At 33.3% G+C, this 17,380-nt stretch overlaps 1 protein-coding gene across 1 annotated transcript; it reads left to right on the forward strand.

Moving 5' to 3' along the window:
- The first annotated feature begins 1,883 nt into the window (after window positions 1-1,883).
- On the forward strand, window positions 1,884-15,658 carry LOC131850862 (DNA mismatch repair protein Msh2). Its single transcript, XM_059201241.1, has 14 exons — window positions 1,884-2,075; window positions 3,206-3,397; window positions 5,281-5,433; window positions 6,038-6,273; window positions 6,691-6,849; window positions 7,268-7,475; window positions 7,848-8,007; window positions 8,442-8,616; window positions 8,738-8,922; window positions 9,393-9,611; window positions 10,174-10,406; window positions 12,874-12,965; window positions 14,127-14,352; window positions 15,392-15,658. Exons 1-14 carry the CDS (start codon window positions 1,995-1,997, stop codon window positions 15,620-15,622), a joined length of 2,550 nt encoding a protein of 849 aa, XP_059057224.1. The 5' UTR covers window positions 1,884-1,994; the 3' UTR covers window positions 15,623-15,658.
- Window positions 15,659-17,380: the final 1,722 nt, after the last annotated feature.

Below are 17,380 nucleotides of genomic sequence, written 5' to 3' on the forward strand. Positions count from 1 at the left end.
TGGTATTCGAGTTAGGCTCGATTTCTCACTTTTTTTTAAATACTATTTTAATCTTACCAGTTGCCAGTATTTGAAGACAGCTACGATTCGTACTCGATATTTTAAATTATTATGTAATCGATTTTTCAGTACAAATGTAAATAACCAACGACACTAATAATGTACTACTATATTCCGTTCTTTGAAACGGAACACTGCTATAGGTAATACAAAATAATGAAAATTTACTGTTCACAACGACTCATTAAAAGCATCATCGAATAATGCGCTGTAATAAAATCCTGTTATCGATTATTCAAAATATTCGATAATACATGTATTTATTTTTAATATGACAACACTTCATACATAAGTATTATTGGAAATAGTATTACTTGCTTGTTCGGCTATTTTTAATTTACTTAAAAAAAATTTATATGTTTAATTTACAATAATAATATATTAAGTGCTTATTATTGGAAAATATAAAAAAGACATTTAATTAGGCCGATACAAATGACGACAATGCCATCTATGAAAGCATTTTGAAAACATTGAGCCCCATATTAGCACTGATTAAAGTGTAATTAAGTACTGGAAAATAACAAAATGAGTAAATATATGAAAATTACTTTTCTAAACGCATTATTTCATTTTAACATGTATATATAACTTTTTAAAAATTGATTAAACGTTTTTGAAAACACAGTTTTGTTTTTTAAAACGTTTGCAAAACTATGAAGAATTCCATCGATACCAATCACGCCATCTATATGCAACTTTCGGCAATAATAATGGCTACTTCCTCATTGAGTGCCACTGGATTGCAGTGCGTAAGCGCCATAATACACATCTAAGTTTAATTATATCAGTACGATTGTTGTCAATCGTTAGACAATCACTTTTTTAAACGATGTAACACACTCGTACGTACAGACACAGACGTTACCATGAGCATCGCCTCATGGATAGCTTTCCAGTTACAGTAGTTTATTATAATACTAATTTTTACAGCAAAAACGTCTGCGTGACCTAACCAATTAGATTAACAGGAAATATAAAGTTCCGCCCATTTTTCTGCCTTATTTCGAGATCATATGTCAAAGCATTAGGCAGTAAAATGTAGCAATGAAATAGAGACAGTAACATTTCATTTTTGAGTGTTTATATTAAATATAAAAAGTATTCGACTGATTTTAACAGTTCTTCGCCTATCGTTAACCGTATTATCAGATAGTAACATACGCTGTATTCCACATGCAGCGCCGCGAGATACAGCTAGTATATAATAAAAGAAACATCAGGTAAACTCATCTATTAGAATTAAAGTATTATGTACCTATATAAATTATATTTGAAAATTCAATCTCCTTGTATTCATTAATATGATTGTTTGTATTAAATATTTCTATCTTTCTTTAGTACGCATAACACAAGCTCTGATTAGATTGAGACTAGATACCTCTGTGTAAATTGTCCAGGTATATATATATATAAGCTGACCCCTCCAGCGTTGTTTTGCCATATAAATTGGTATGAAAAAATAGGGATTAGTCATAGAAGAATGAAATTTTATTTAATTTTGAAATTTTAGGGTTGTATGTATTTTTTAATACGACATTATAATAAAATTAAATAAAAAATGTTCGAAAAAAAATGTAAGGGGTGGAAAACCCTTATTACTTAGGGGTATGAAAAAAGATAGTAATAGCCAATTCTCAGACCTACTGAATAGGCATATAAAATTTCATAAAAATCGCTCAAACCATTTCGGAGGAGTATGGTTTGAGCGATTTTTATTATTATATATTATATATATATATATATATATATATATATATATATGATAAGATTCGCATTAGAACACTAATCCTCCGAAACACGCATTTTTTATGTTTCAGAAACCACCAACCACTGTAAGGATCTTCGACCGAAATGAATACTACAGTGTTCACGGCGTGGACGCGACAACAGCAGCAAAAGAAGTTTTTACTTCAATATCCAATATAAAGAGAATGGGTATAGAACCCAATCGGCTGGATTACTTAGTATTGTCAAAGGGAAACTTCGAAATACTTATTAAGAAGTTGTTATTGGTTCGTTTTTTAAAGTTGACAATTTACAAAGACGGTCTCGGTGGTCTAGTATAATATACAGGAAACACCCAGGCCGATACAAAAAATCATAAACATTACTACGAAATGTTTCTAACGTGCTAGGAATCGAACCCGCGTCCATCAGAGGTATGGCGGTGTGATAACCCGCTAAACCACCGAGACCATCAACTTTAGAATGTTTTAATTACTATAAATATCAAATTATAATCATAACATTGCTAATATATATTACGACTCTATCTGTCGCCTAATATTTATAAAGATGACTGCACCTAAATTACTTGGAATATTGTGAAGACAAATAACAACAGTTTTGTATCTAATATATATTTTTTTAAATTATTTTGTATTATCAAATTAACTGTAATTCTACAGTATTATAATAAATCAGTCGTTTACAAGGAACAATCTTGTAATCTAAATACCTATAGACATCAATTAACTGAAGTATGTTGACCTTAAAATATATCTATGCGTATTTTATTAATAATTCTTATCTTATAACACTATCAACAAATACACACGACATAAATATATACACACAGTGACACTACACGCTGTTCTTACTTACCTCTATTTATTTCTAGCATTTCCTTATTTTATAGTGATTATAACAGATTTTAATTACATATTTGATAACAGAGTATCTAGTAATTTACTACGTAGTAAGGACCCAGAGGACGTGATCAGATTTAGCTAACACGAAACTATGTTGATTTATATATCTGAGTGACTCTCCGGCGATAAAAGCACCGGTAAATCAAAAATCAATTTGATAGACCGTGGTAGCCTCGCCCTGTATCATGTGATTTAGATCTTTAATACACCTGAATACTCTGAGTGCGATAGCCACTACATTTTGAAAATGTCTCCGAGTTTCTCATGCTTTAAAATCTTATTAATATTCTAAACGCGAAAGTTTGTGTGTATGGTTGGATGGATGTTTGTTACTCTTTCACGCTGAAACTACTAAACTAATTTTCACGAAACTTTACAGTAATATAGTTTAAATACATCATAATAACATATAGGCTACAAATGTCTCGAGGGTTAAACCTCAGGCACAGCTGGTGATACATACATTGGCACTTCAAAATGGTCTATTACAGGTAAGGCGTTACAGAGTAGAAATATATGTAGCAGAAGGATCAGTGAAGAGTGGTGACTGGGTCCTCAAATATAAAGGTTCTCCTGGTTGCCTCTCGCAATTAGAGGAAGTGCTCGGTGAAGGTCTGGGAATTTCAGAAGAAAATTCGGCACGTCTAATGGCTGTAAATATTAAAGTGGACCCAGTATCCAAGGTATGGTCACTCAATATTGTGAATTAAACCCAATTATTATTTTATTTATCTAAATTGATTAAACTAAATAAAAGAAATAATCAGGTGAGATATTGTAGTGACATTACAGTAGTGCCGTATCCTGTAATTTCATTGCCATACCTCCTTATTAGGTATTATTATAAAATTATTATTAAAATTATTATTAGTATAAAAAAAATCAACATAGGAACCGTGAACCATTACAATATTTATTGTGTTGATTCGTGTATGTAGGCGACACTCAGCATTTATTATCCGTGTGTCAGCTTGTTTACTATTTCTATTATAAAAATATTTATTCGGAACTGACTATTATTGAATACGTTCTGCAAGACTAAATAAATATTGTTGTATATTCTTTAAGGACATATCATATGTTTTGCAGAAAATAATTAATTGTGTAGATTGTTACAATGCATAATCACACTTCAAACTTCACGTGTAAAATAATCCAGTTCAGACTAGTATAGTCACGTTTTGTGAAACAAACTAACTAATGGCTGGCCGCTGTTTCATCTACTTCACATTCCTTTATCTGTGTAAGATGAAGGAAACGTAATGCCTCGTAAACATAAATATTTTGATGGTCTTTCATGCAATAGCAATGTGAATTCTCTTTTTGAATCACGCATTGGAACACGTTATTCGAACTTTTTTTAATTTATTCTAATGGTGTTGGCCGCCGCTAGCCTCTACAGCTTCGTGTGCAGATGTCACTCCAACCCGCGGAGGCGGAGGAGCGGCCGAAGGCCAACTAATGCTTGATACTCTTTTAGTGTGAGGACACCGCTAAGGGTTCGAACCTCGGCTCAGACTATCGTTATTTCGATCCCCGTTTGAATTGTTCGGGGGATTTTCCAAAGAGTGGAATTTTTTAGTTAGTCCAGTATCATCTCAAATTGACTAATTTTTCTTAAGGACGCTTAGAGATAGACTATGTTCCATGGTTTTAGTCCTCTAAGTTTTAAAATATTTTTCCCCAACGAGCTTGGCTCCGTTCGTTGTATGACAGCTACAATATAAATAGCAGATAGATAATCACAGAAGCAGACTCATTTATTATATTATTATAATGAAAGCAATGTATGTAATATAAACAAGTTAGCAAAAATAAATCAAGACTGATAATAGTAATAAAACCTTGTCACAATGTAGTGCGAGGCTAATAATTAGTTTAATACACAAATCACTGCTTACATTGCTTACTCTGATAATGTCATTATGCATACTTTTATATAATAACTAGCTGTCCCGGCAAACGTTGTTTTGTCTTAAAATAAAAATAAAAATTTAGGGGTGGACTACTCCTAACATTTAGGGGAATGAAAAATAGATGTTGGCCGATTCTCAGACCTACTCAATACGCTCACAAAATTTCATGAGAATCGGTCAAGCCGTTTCGGAGGAGTATGGGAACGAAAACTGTGACACGAGAATTTTATATATAAGATAATATCTTTGGGCAATTCATAAATCATACAGCGCCATGTCGTCCTAAGCTAAGCTGGGCTTGTGTTATGGGTACTAGACAACTGATATAAATACATAGATACTTCTTTTTTTGTAAATATATTCATAATACATATATGTATGTATACCATGTACCTATAGAAAATACATTTACAAAAAAAAATTGTTTCGTTCTACTTAAGCTCAAGCTCAAGCTCTACATAGCTTGGGGCTAGATTGCGCTGTGTGAATTGTCCTGAAATATAGTTTATAGTATTTGTTGTACCTATAAATCATTTACTATATTTAAATACAAAAGTAATTTATTCATGTAGGACATTTTAGCCGCTTATGAACGTTAATTTTTTTATATTATAAAGTTTTCCCTACCGTCTATATATTTTTAATTCCAGGGTCGTTTGTTAGGAGTGGCGTGTATATCCGCTGGTGACTATGAAATGTCAGTGGCTGAGTTTACTGATGATGATTTACTTACTGAATTAGAAACTATCACAGTGCAAATGGCACCCTCGGAATGTCTTGTGCCACAAAGTGAACACGATGACGTAAGTTATATGCAAATAAATTTAAAATAATATAGGTAGAAATGGCGTTAAGAGTTGTAAATCTAATCCGGACGGGATTGTCATTAATAAGACTATTAGCAATAAAGGGTACATTACAAACGCATATAAGGTCCACTTTCCCCTTAACTCTAATAAACCACTAAATAAAACGAAGAAGCAGCGAGATCTCAAACCCTGACGCATAGGCTTCAAATACAGCGTTTTAAGGATAGCAATAAATGTCATACCTATTTATAAAATGGTCTTAACATTAAATGTAATATTCTTTTGTTCTCTATACGTGCTGTGATTTTCAATGCAGTAGTATAATTTAGTTATACTACAGTGTAAACGCTGTGTTGGAGTCACATTCAGCGTTATCAGTATGTTTTAACTTTTAAGGTATATAATGAACATTATTGTAAATACAAATACTAATGTAATGCTGAATAAATGTCTTTATTATTATTTTATTAATATATGTAGGATTGTTAAGTGTTTTTACAGACAGGGTAATAATAGCTGTTTGACAATACCTCTGATTACCCCGTCCGTAATTATAGTCACGTTATTGTAAATATACATTGTAGAAAATTTGTTGCAGTACAAGGCATTAAAAAAAATAATGGTCCGAGCAAATGTAACTGTAACAAAGGTGAAGAAGAGTGAATTCTCCGTAGAAGGCCTTACTCAGGATCTCAACCGTTTACTTAAATTTAAAGAAAGTCAGCAGCAGGATGCCAATGTGTTCTCTGAAACCAAAAAGCAAACAGCCATGACTTCATTAGCAGCCACCATCAAATACACAGGTTTATTGACAGACAGCACAAACTTTGGAAGGTATTCTAAATTTTTTTTACTTTAGATAAAAAGAAATGTACTATCTGGTTTAATGGTTACCCACATTCCTTAATCTCTTAGGTTTAATGTACCTGGAAATCACGTGCATTTATGCGTGTGTGTAGTATAAGCACTGTGTGTGTATCTAGATTATATTTACTGAAAATAAAGAGTTAGAAATAATTAATTTGAAAATCTTATGTATGTCAAAAACATATATTTTCTTCAGAAACTGAAGAAATTACGATAGTTATACATTTCTGTAAGAACGAAACATCACTTTTACACCGTATCTAGATGAAATTACTTAACATAAAGTTGTCTAAAAACGAACATGTCAGTATATCTCTTGTAAAAAAATATTTTATTTTTAATTTCACTTTACAAATAGTGCTATAGCTATAATTATTTACACAGGTTTCACATGCGTACTATCCAAGCGGATTGTTTCCTACACCTGGACACTGCGGCGCTCAGTGCCCTTAATGTGTTCCCTGAGCCCGGCGACACAGGGAATGCGCCCTCGCGCAGTCTCTACGGCCTCTTGGACCGTTGCCGCACACAGCACGGAAAGAGGTAAGAAAGACTTATATTTTTGTAACCCGTGGACAAGTCACACAACGCCATCTAGTCCAAAGGTAAGCAGAGTTTTCATAGTTTAATTTGAATTTGATGAATTGCTGTTAGTTGGATTAATTTGGATTCTTATTAACGATTCCATCAATATTGAAACAGATTTTTTATTTGGATTTTTTTTTATTTGGCTCTTAAGAAATTTATTCTATTACTATTTTTTATGTACTTTGTAATAGTAAACATGATTTCTATCATACTAGCATGCCCATTTGTGGGATGAATAATAATGTGGACGCAAAAAGTCAATATAAATGTGGAAAACATTTGCCCAGGTTTAAAATAAATAATGTGTAATTACAATGTAAACTTAAGAACTTTAAAAGTTAATGATCATAACCAATATCATTTTTATGTTCAGACTTTTAGCCCAATGGCTACGCCAGCCCCTGAGAGATATAAATCTGATTAACGAAAGACTAGATGTTGTGGAACTTCTAATGAATAGCTCTCAGATTCGACTGCAGTTGTATGACGATCACTTGCGGAGGATACCCGATTTACAAGCGCTAGCCCGTCGGCTGACAAGAAAGAAGGCAAATTTGCACGACTGCTATAAGATATATCAGGTGAGTTTGTAACTACTAACATAATTCACATAATAATTATTATTTAAAGCTGGTCTGAATTTAGGTGTTAATAATAATAATACTCCTGGATAATTCACACAACGCCTAGACGTACTAGACAACTGAAATAAATGATTCGATATATTTTCTTAAACACTCGCACGCGGACAGTCATCGGTAAAGCGAGGATTTTAACCGCTAGACCACTGAGGCCGTTCAGAACTCACATATCCAGTATTCGTAGCTAATAAGAAGCGTTTTTATATGTGTTTTTATCTATTACACAATATATTTTCTCTACAAAAAAATCCTAAATCGATGGTCAAATTTAAGAAAATTTTATAAAGTATTTTTATCATTGTATTGTTACAGGCCATAAATAGGCTGCCGTCGTTGCTTCAATGTTTATCTGAAACAAACAATGCGACAGTGCACTCATCCCTATCTGAACCAATATCGGAACTTAATGAAGATCTTAATAAATACCAGCAAATGATTGAAGCAACTATTGACATGGAAGCCGTGGATAGAGGTGAACTTTAATTCCATTATACCAGTTTATTTTATTCAAATGTGCTGACTGCTTGCCTGATAGGAAATATATAGCATCTATGTATCATCTATAGAAATAGGAGTAACATGAACATAATAAAATAGTGTTAGTATTCCATTTTTATTGCCATTCGTGAAGACAGATTTTACGTACGTAACTTCACAGTTATGTGGAACCAGAATCAGAAGGATTTAAGGTTTCGACATCGCGCACTTGACACGCCTGGTGTTTCAAGCACCTATAGGCTACGATAACTGTTTACCATCAGACGGACTGTATTTGTAGATAACCTGTGTCTAAAAAAAGATTCAATATTTTTATTTTATTAAGCGAAAACTACACAATCATCAAAATATTGAAATGTATTTATATTTCTTATTATACTAAATTTCATGTTTTTTTTTGTATCTCAGGCGACTTTCTTGTAAAACCATCATTTGATGAACAACTTCAAACGTTGAGTGAACAGCTAGATCAGTTGCAGTCATCAGCTGACAAAGAATTAAACAAGACTGCTAAGGATTTAGATCTTATAGCCGGCAAGTCTATCAAATTAGAGATTACACCACAAAATGGATTTTGCTTTCGGTATGTGCAAATATTTAACTATAGACAATTTCATGATGACACGCATATGATAACTTTTTGTGTTGTATTTCCACTCGGTACACTGTTGTGTCATTTATATACTTGTTTGTTTATTTTATAGAGTCACATTAAAAGAAGAACAGAATCTTCGCGGTAATAAAAAATACACAATAGTAGACGCCATAAAAGGAGGTGTAAGATTTAAGTCTCATGCCTTAAGCAGTATATCGGAAGAGTATAGTCAAGCAAAATCTATCTATGAGAAAGAACAGGATAAGGTTGTTTCAGAAATAGTAGCTATTGCTGGTAAGAAATATTAATAACCATTACTATTTATATATGAGACTTGGGATGGCTTTTTTTGTTTGTTTTAAGATTTAACGTCTCACAAAAAATAGTACACAATAATACCATATTTAGGTTACCAAAAAAAACTACTGTCATTGCGTTATTAAGGCAAACTCAAAAACTACTGGTTAGTTTTTAAGAAATTTATGTGAGACCCCTAAGAAGCACGAATTTTAAAATAAATTGTCATTTGATACTTCACTTATCTTGTAATTTATTACTATAAAAAAAAAGCTTACAAAGTATGCTGTTTGGTAGCACTTGACTAAAAATTTGAAGACTAATTCAGAAGACTATATATCTTTTTCTTTTTTAATTCCCTTTCTATTATACTTTTTCCGAATTATGGTCGCCATTTCTTTAATAGCCGTGAGATAACATAAGAAAATTAATTATAATTAATTTTTGGTAACATTTTATACTTACAGCTGGTTACTCAGAATGTTTGTTCTGTCTATCCCATATCCTGTCTCGGCTTGATGTACTGGTTGCATACTCTATAGCTGCATCGACGGCACCCTTTCCATACTGTCGGCCGATCATCACCGAAAGTATTGACGAACTGGAACTAAGGGATGTCAGACATCCCTGTCTAGAGGTCCAAGAAGGAGTATCTTATATACCCAACGATGTCGTCTTTAAACGTGGTACGTAATAAGCCCTCCATGACTCATGGGTAATCAGCCATTAGAATGGCAAGTAATTTAGATATTTTTTATAAGAAAAAAAAAGAAGTAAGGAAGTTCGATTGCATTTCCACATTTTTGTGGCAGGCAGGAATGGGCACGCAAGTAAAATTATAGTGTACGGGTGCGTGAATTTGAATATCGGACGTGTCATTTATGAAAACATATTTCATTGTAGGGACAATTTACAATAGGCCCAAAGAAAACTTATAGTGTATGTGTGCGTGAAGTTGAATATCGCACGTGTCATTCATGAAAACATGTTTCATTGCAGGCACAATTTAGAAAAGGCACGCAATATTACAGTAATTAAAGTGTATGTGTCATGTGCATTTGAATATCGAACGTATCGTTCATTACTACATTGCAGGCACAATTTAGAATAGGTACGCGATTAACTCACGGTGTACGTATGCCTGTGAATTCGAATATCGAACGTATAGTTTATAGACACATTTTCGATCGCAGGCACGATTGATTGATTGATGATTGATTTGAATATCGAACGTGTGTTCGATCGCAGGCACAAACATAATGCACATAGTGACGGGCGCGAACATGGGCGGCAAGTCGAGTTGGATGCGGGCGTGCGGGGCGAGCGCGTTGCTGGCGGCGGCCGGGTGCGCGGTGCCGGGCCGGGCGGCGCGCCTGCCGCGCCTGCGGGCGCTCGCGGCCCGCGCCGGCGCCGCCGACAGCGAGGGCCGCGGACACAGCACCTTCATGCTCGAGATGCTCGAGTGCGCCGCCATCCTTCGGGTAACACGGCCTTCTTTTGTTACCTGCCTTTACACGACCGGTACAGTATGAATTTTGTACGTCACCGTACAACCGTCAGCGTTTTACACCGATCTCCATTCTCGTCTATATGATTCCCATTCAAATGATTTTTAAATTTTTTGACAAACCTAGATACCTTAATATAATACTTGCAAATAAAGAGTGATCATAAAAATTAGTAAAATTCGTCACACACGATTGCGCTCGCTAGTTTTCTCGTGCTAAATTGCGTGCGTTCCTGATCGCTAGTGAAAGAATGTATCGTGTAAGGGCAACAAGTGAATGGGAATGGAAAATTGCACCTGCCCGCGCTAGCGGTTTAGCAGTGCTATACCGCTATAGAATCGAATCCGTGACCAGTGTGCTAAATTAGCACACTGGTCACTCTCACCCACACTGAGGTACAGTTTAGATAAAGTCGTTTGCATGGGAACAACAAGCCTACGGAAATAGAAGGTAATAGGGAGTTTTTTTTATTGGGGGTTTGAGCTAATGTCAGGTGTTTGGAACTGCGACCTACATAGACCCACTGTGCTCAAGGGACAAGAATTGAAGGATATTCTTAGGAGCGATTGTTTTTATCTCCTTAGGATAGTGTAAGCTTTCGAAAGGAAATATTTCGTTTACGCATGAGTGGGCTACAACCACATAGGATGTGTAGTGGCTTTTACTCTTCAGCTTGGCAAAATTTAACAGGGACTTACAATGTTACTTATACCTATGAATTGTTTCACTGGATGGCAGACTGTCAACGTACAGTCAAAACTACTTATTGTAGAAAGCCTTCACTAAACAAAAGTTTTCATAACTTATTTGAACGAAGTACATGTGGTGCCGTGTAGGTAAATGGAGCGAAAAAGGCTAATTTAAAATAAAACGCACGTGGTATTTAATGTATTTATAAAATAATGCTAATAATACAATAATCTTAATAGATTGTTTCATAAAGAGTAATAAAGTAAGAACAATTAAAGATTTGCCTTGCAAAATGCGTATATAGTTATTATTATTACGATAATAAATACGAATTGCGTATGTAACGAATTGCGAGTATAACTAAATGAGGCGCTATAGTGGAAAACTGCGGATGTTACGAAACATACCGCATTTCTACTAAAAACATTTCAATTCTGTATAATAATAATATAAATTTACGACTAGTATCAGATGAGGTTGTTATAAACGATGTCAATTGTCGAATCGTATGGTCCATGTAATATGCTTATTACGATAGTTGTATTTTTAACCTACCTACCGGCGTTTCTCAGATTAATTTGGCTTTGGCTAACGCTGTTTCATCGGAGTCAATCAGAAATATAATTTGGTACCCAAAATTGCTGAATTGTTAATCAACAATCAACCATATTGATCAATCGATCAATATTGAGCATCCGCCTGTGCTAATGGATGAGCTATAATGATGCTTCTCTAATAGCGCTAAGGCGCCAGTAGAGAAGCATCTGCATCACGGACATCACATTATCATGTGACACCCGTAATTAGTCCTCTGTAATTGCAATACATGAGGGAAATTACGTCTGTGGTGCAGTTTATGTATATAGACAATGGTTGTAACTTACCTGTCAGTTTGTTTGCTATTCCATACTAATTTTATAAAGCTGAAGAGATTTGTTTGTTTGAACGCGCTAATCTCAGGCACTACTGGTTCAAATTGAAAAAATATTTTAGCGTTGGATAGTCCATTTGTTGAGGAAGGCTTCAAGCTGTTATAACAAAATAAACTTCAAGATTCCAGCCATGTAACAATTTGTTCTTACTAAAGACGACACATTTAATTATTAGCGTTTAGCGACTTTTTTGAATACTACCTATGTCCTAAAGCCATTATAAATCTTGTTATTAATATTATAAATGCGAAAGTTTGTGAGTATTGATGGATGTCTGTTACTATTTCACGCAATAACTACTGAAAAGATTTTGATGACACTTTACAGTAATATAGCTTGTTATACTTCAGAATAACACATAGGCTATAATAAAACAACATATTATAGAAATTGGGCGAAATTATAATGTAAAAATGTCAAGTAAGAGTGATGCAGACGAAGTTGCACGGGTCGGCTAGTTTAATATATCAACATATGAAGATTTAGTATGTTTTAATTTCATTAAGCGTAAATAATAGTAAAAATATTATGATTCAAATCAAGGATGGGTTTGCATTCAATGAAGCACTAAGGATTAAATATATATAGTTTCTTTCTACTTTACTTGTCAGTGTGACCATCAGTTCTGAACAGTAGACTGATTAAATGTGTTCTTGTGATGATAATGATTATCTTAGCAATTTTTGACAAAGATTCTCCAAATTCGCTTAGAAAATACAATTCTCCTGCTATATTTCTTATTGAGGTGACATTTTATTATTGTCTGATAGGTTATATCTTGTTAATATTATTAAATTTACAGTTTTACAATATTTCAGACTGCTACACCGGATTCCCTAGTGCTTATTGACGAATTGGGACGGGGCACGTCGACTTATGAAGGCTGTGGTATTGCTTGGGCTATAGCTGAGTGAGTAAACCATGAATAATAAATCAAAGGAACCATAACTAGTGATTTTAAAAATTATAACTACAGTTGATCAAACGTGTAAGTTATTGTACTCGAATGCTGAAGATATGAATGATTTAAAAATGTTTTATGCTTGTGTACAATTAGGAAATCGAATGGATATGGAATATTAGAAAAAATAGTGAACAAAGGTATTCAATTACTAACAGTATGAGGATTTTTTTTTTTTTTCAAAATAATAATAATCTTGGTAGTTATCATGGCACTAAGATATTATTTTTAAATTGTTATGTTCTGAGAGAATGTTATCTAACAATGGTGTTTCGCATAGCGTGACGTAATGCCTGCTGATTAGTGTTCACTGTCACGTGACTGATTACATTATGTTTACCATATATCTTTAGCAAAAGTAATAAATATATACCGCATTTTAGCGTAACGTTAATCTGATTTTAATTATTGGGGTCCTATGAATGTACCATATCTATATGGCGATATCTTATATTAAAATATGGTGGATATAAATTTAGCAAGACCAACCACAACCTGACTCAACCTGACCCTTGTCTAAGAACTACAATTGTTCATTGTACCCTGTACCTTTTTGTTCGTCACGTCGCTGTTATCACTTGCATTTTTGTATTATTATTTAAGCATCTTTTATCATAATGATGTGAATGCGACATATCAGTAGGCATAAGATATTCATCTATTATTTCAGATGTACTTTTCTGTCTTTACAATGAATTAAACACTAAGCAATTTGAAATTTCTGAGCTACACCTACTCTACTTACCCTTCGCTGTTATATATGTACATGCACATAGTGCTTTTGTAATCGAAAAATATTGGTCTAAAATTATCATTCTTTTAACAAGATATTTCTAAGAACTGTTTGAATAATAAAATGTAATTCATTGTCGCGATAGTTGTATAGGTATTATCTTTATGATATATGTATTTTATTTTTGTTCCCTTATTGCGACATTAAATAAGTAGTATTATATTATTATTATACGGAAATAATGGAACAAAACCTTATAATATCCGATATTCCTATACAAGTATGGCGACAATAAATTATACATTCTACACTTCATTATTCTCTATCCCTCCACTATTTTATATTATCGATAAAAGTTATGTTTAATTTATTGACAGGGAATTGGCAACGAAATGCCAATGTTTCTGTCTATTCGCAACCCACTACCACGAGCTGACTCGACTGCCGAATCTTCACCCTGGCGTTATCGTTAACTCCCACGCAGAAGCGTCCGTGGTTAACCAACAGTTGGTGTTGCTACACAAGATATCGCCCGGGCCGGCTACACATTCTCTGGGTCTTCATGTCGCTAAACTTGCTGGTCTCCCAGATTCTGTGGTTAAGGTAAAATACAATTCAATTCAAAATATTTTTATTCATGTAGGTCTATTACAGACTCTTATGATATGTCAAAACTACCGTCAGTTCGGAAAGATTTCGAGATGAGAAGAACTGACAGGAAATTCTTTTAAAATAAATGTTGTACAATTATACAGATCCATTTTTAAATTCAAATGTGGGAGACTAATGACCAACAGCATAGGTTATTGCAAAAGTAAATAGTGTTCATAATCCGTACAGTACAGTTTGTTATACTTTATATAAGCTGTCCTATAAATGTTACGACAGACTTACGGGGAACATAAAATTAAGGACGATCAACCTAATAAGAAATGATATTACTGAAAAAAATTTTCACCGTTGACGAATGAAATTATAAAGTACTGTACTGTAAACTTTTGTAAAATGTTTATTTTATCGGAGTTCCATATTCATCAATATTATGTTTGAATAAGTATAGTTGATCAATAATAGTAATTTAGAATATTAGAAATAACTGCTTAGTTGGTCTCATCGAATTTTAGCGATGTAAATTGTTACGTTTAATGACACTGATCTCCGATCTTATTTAAATAAGTTTTAACATCATGTATGCATGCATGCATTGCGAGATATTCAATAAAATAGTTTTTTTACCTCGCCATGTTTATTATTATACGACAGACGAGACGACCTTGGTGGTCTAGCGGTCTGGCACACCGCTTTACGACCGATGGCCGCGGGTTCGATTCCTCCCACGGCACAAACATTTGTATTCATGAGTATTATTGTTTGTATCAGTCTGGTGTTTTCTATTCATATACAATATGTATGTATTTACAAAAAAAAAATATCTATGTATATGTATCAGTTATCTAGTACCCATAACACAAGTTTTATCTAACTTAACTTGAGTCTAGATGTCGCTGTGTGAATTGTCCAGAGATTATTATTATTATATAAATAACGTGTTCGCGCCAATATTCATACTTAATTTGTTAATAAATCAAATTAATATCTCTCATCGGTTCATCAGATTCGGTTATTTCTTTTTATTTTTCAGTATGCCGAAACCAAGCAAGCACAATTGGACACTAACCTGTATGATATAGAGACGGCACTAAAATCACAAGAAACATCAGAAGGTCAGCAGATTATTACGAACTTTTTGCTGAATTGTAAACAAATACAAGACTCCACTGCGTCAGATGAAGAGGTGATGAAAAAAATAAACAAACTGAAACGAGAATTGCTGCAACAAAATAATGATTATGTTCGGGCAGTGATGGCATAATGTTGTTTTTTATTTTGTAATAAAATTCTTATTTTATATATTCCTTTATTTTCATTGAGGTAAAATAAAAGCCAGAAGTTAGTAGTAGCACAGGTTCTTTCTTTTTTTATACTACTATAGTGGCAAACGTGCATACGGCCCATCTGATGGTAAATGGTTACCGTAGGCTACGAACGCCTGAAACACCAGGGTATCACGTGCGCGTTACCGACCCTTAAGAAACCTTAATATAATTTCCTGACAACGAATAATATAATGTACATAACCTAAATGATAAAAATGTAACCATACGTTGCGGAATATTATTACTTTTGTTAAGAATATTCCGCAACATATAGTTACATTATCGTCGTCGTAATTTTTCCTTTAAAGTTTTAAATTTACTAGAAGTATTATTAAAATTTTTAAAAGTATTTAGATAATTATTAAGACGGCGTGGTTAATTTAATTGACTTATTATAAAAGGAGGCAATTCGAAATTCTAATTTTGAAAAATGCCATTTTTCTATTTAATGGTCGATATGGTTGCGTTATCGGCAGATGTACGCTTGCTAGTATATCATCATATCTTGTCTATCAGCGGAATAGGAGTAGGAATGAAATAAAAATATTTTTGTACAATTAAATCATTTTAATCTTATAATTTTAATCTAACAATATTTTAATAATTCTATATAAAACAATTTAATATTTTTATTTTATCTTTGATTATGTTCGATCATTCATACTACTAAGAATGACTTAAGTATGTAAATGTCAAAACAACCAAATAACTTTTCGCCAGCATTACTAGTCCAATAACATTTTGATTTCAGGTATTTGTGGACTTATTTTTATATATTGCGCCAAAACTGATCTCATCATGGTTTAAATTAAAATGTTATTGGACTATATGCCATTCATCACAATTTTAAGTACCTACAAAAGTACTGAGGTTCTGCATTATTTCACGCGTTATCTAGTTTGCAATATTGATCGAAGTAATTACTTCACAAACTTGCGAAAGTAATGTAAGTACACGTGCGTGTAGTACATTAATTTCTCAAGTAGGAACCATTAATGTAATACATAATTCGGCATCTACGTATTATAGGTAACAACACGTTGTTGCACAGTACTCAAGATTACAAAAAATAAGCGTTTTCTTTCAATTGCCGTTAGGTTGCGACCGATAGTGGTCGAGTCAATGATGTTTAGACTAAACCGCCAATTCTGGCAACCAATCATGCATCGATATATACAAATCGCGACTTTGTCCGCGTGGAATTTAACACTTTTGAATAAGAATATATAAAATTAAAATAAAAGTTGCCCAACAGACGTTGCAATTTTATTTATTTGTACAGGTATATATTAATCATTATTATTATTATACAAATACAACAAACAAATTATTTTAAAACACATGTGCCTTTACTGTAATGGCATCTCAGTGTTAAATCTGACTACAATACGTAGGCGCTAAATTATATCTACTAAATGCAAGTAAATATATTTCAAAAATATTCTTACTGTTCAAATTCACAAATGCTTTTACAGACAAAGATACACCTCGTTAGTTTTAAAAAAATAGATTTTACTGATTACACTTCATGAATAATTAAAAAATTTACAGGTAAAACATCAAGTTATGCTGAAATATGCCGACGCAAGAAAAGTATCACATTACAGAAATCCTAACTAATCCCAGACTACCCATCAATCATAGCAAAATTAAGCTATATCCTTAATTAAAATGATTGATTGATATATTAGGGC

Source organism: Achroia grisella, unplaced genomic scaffold (genome assembly GCF_030625045.1).
Source record: "Achroia grisella isolate CSIRO2021 unplaced genomic scaffold, CSIRO_AGI_Agris_v1 utg780, whole genome shotgun sequence".
Taxonomy (NCBI): Eukaryota; Metazoa; Arthropoda; class Insecta; order Lepidoptera; family Pyralidae; genus Achroia; species Achroia grisella.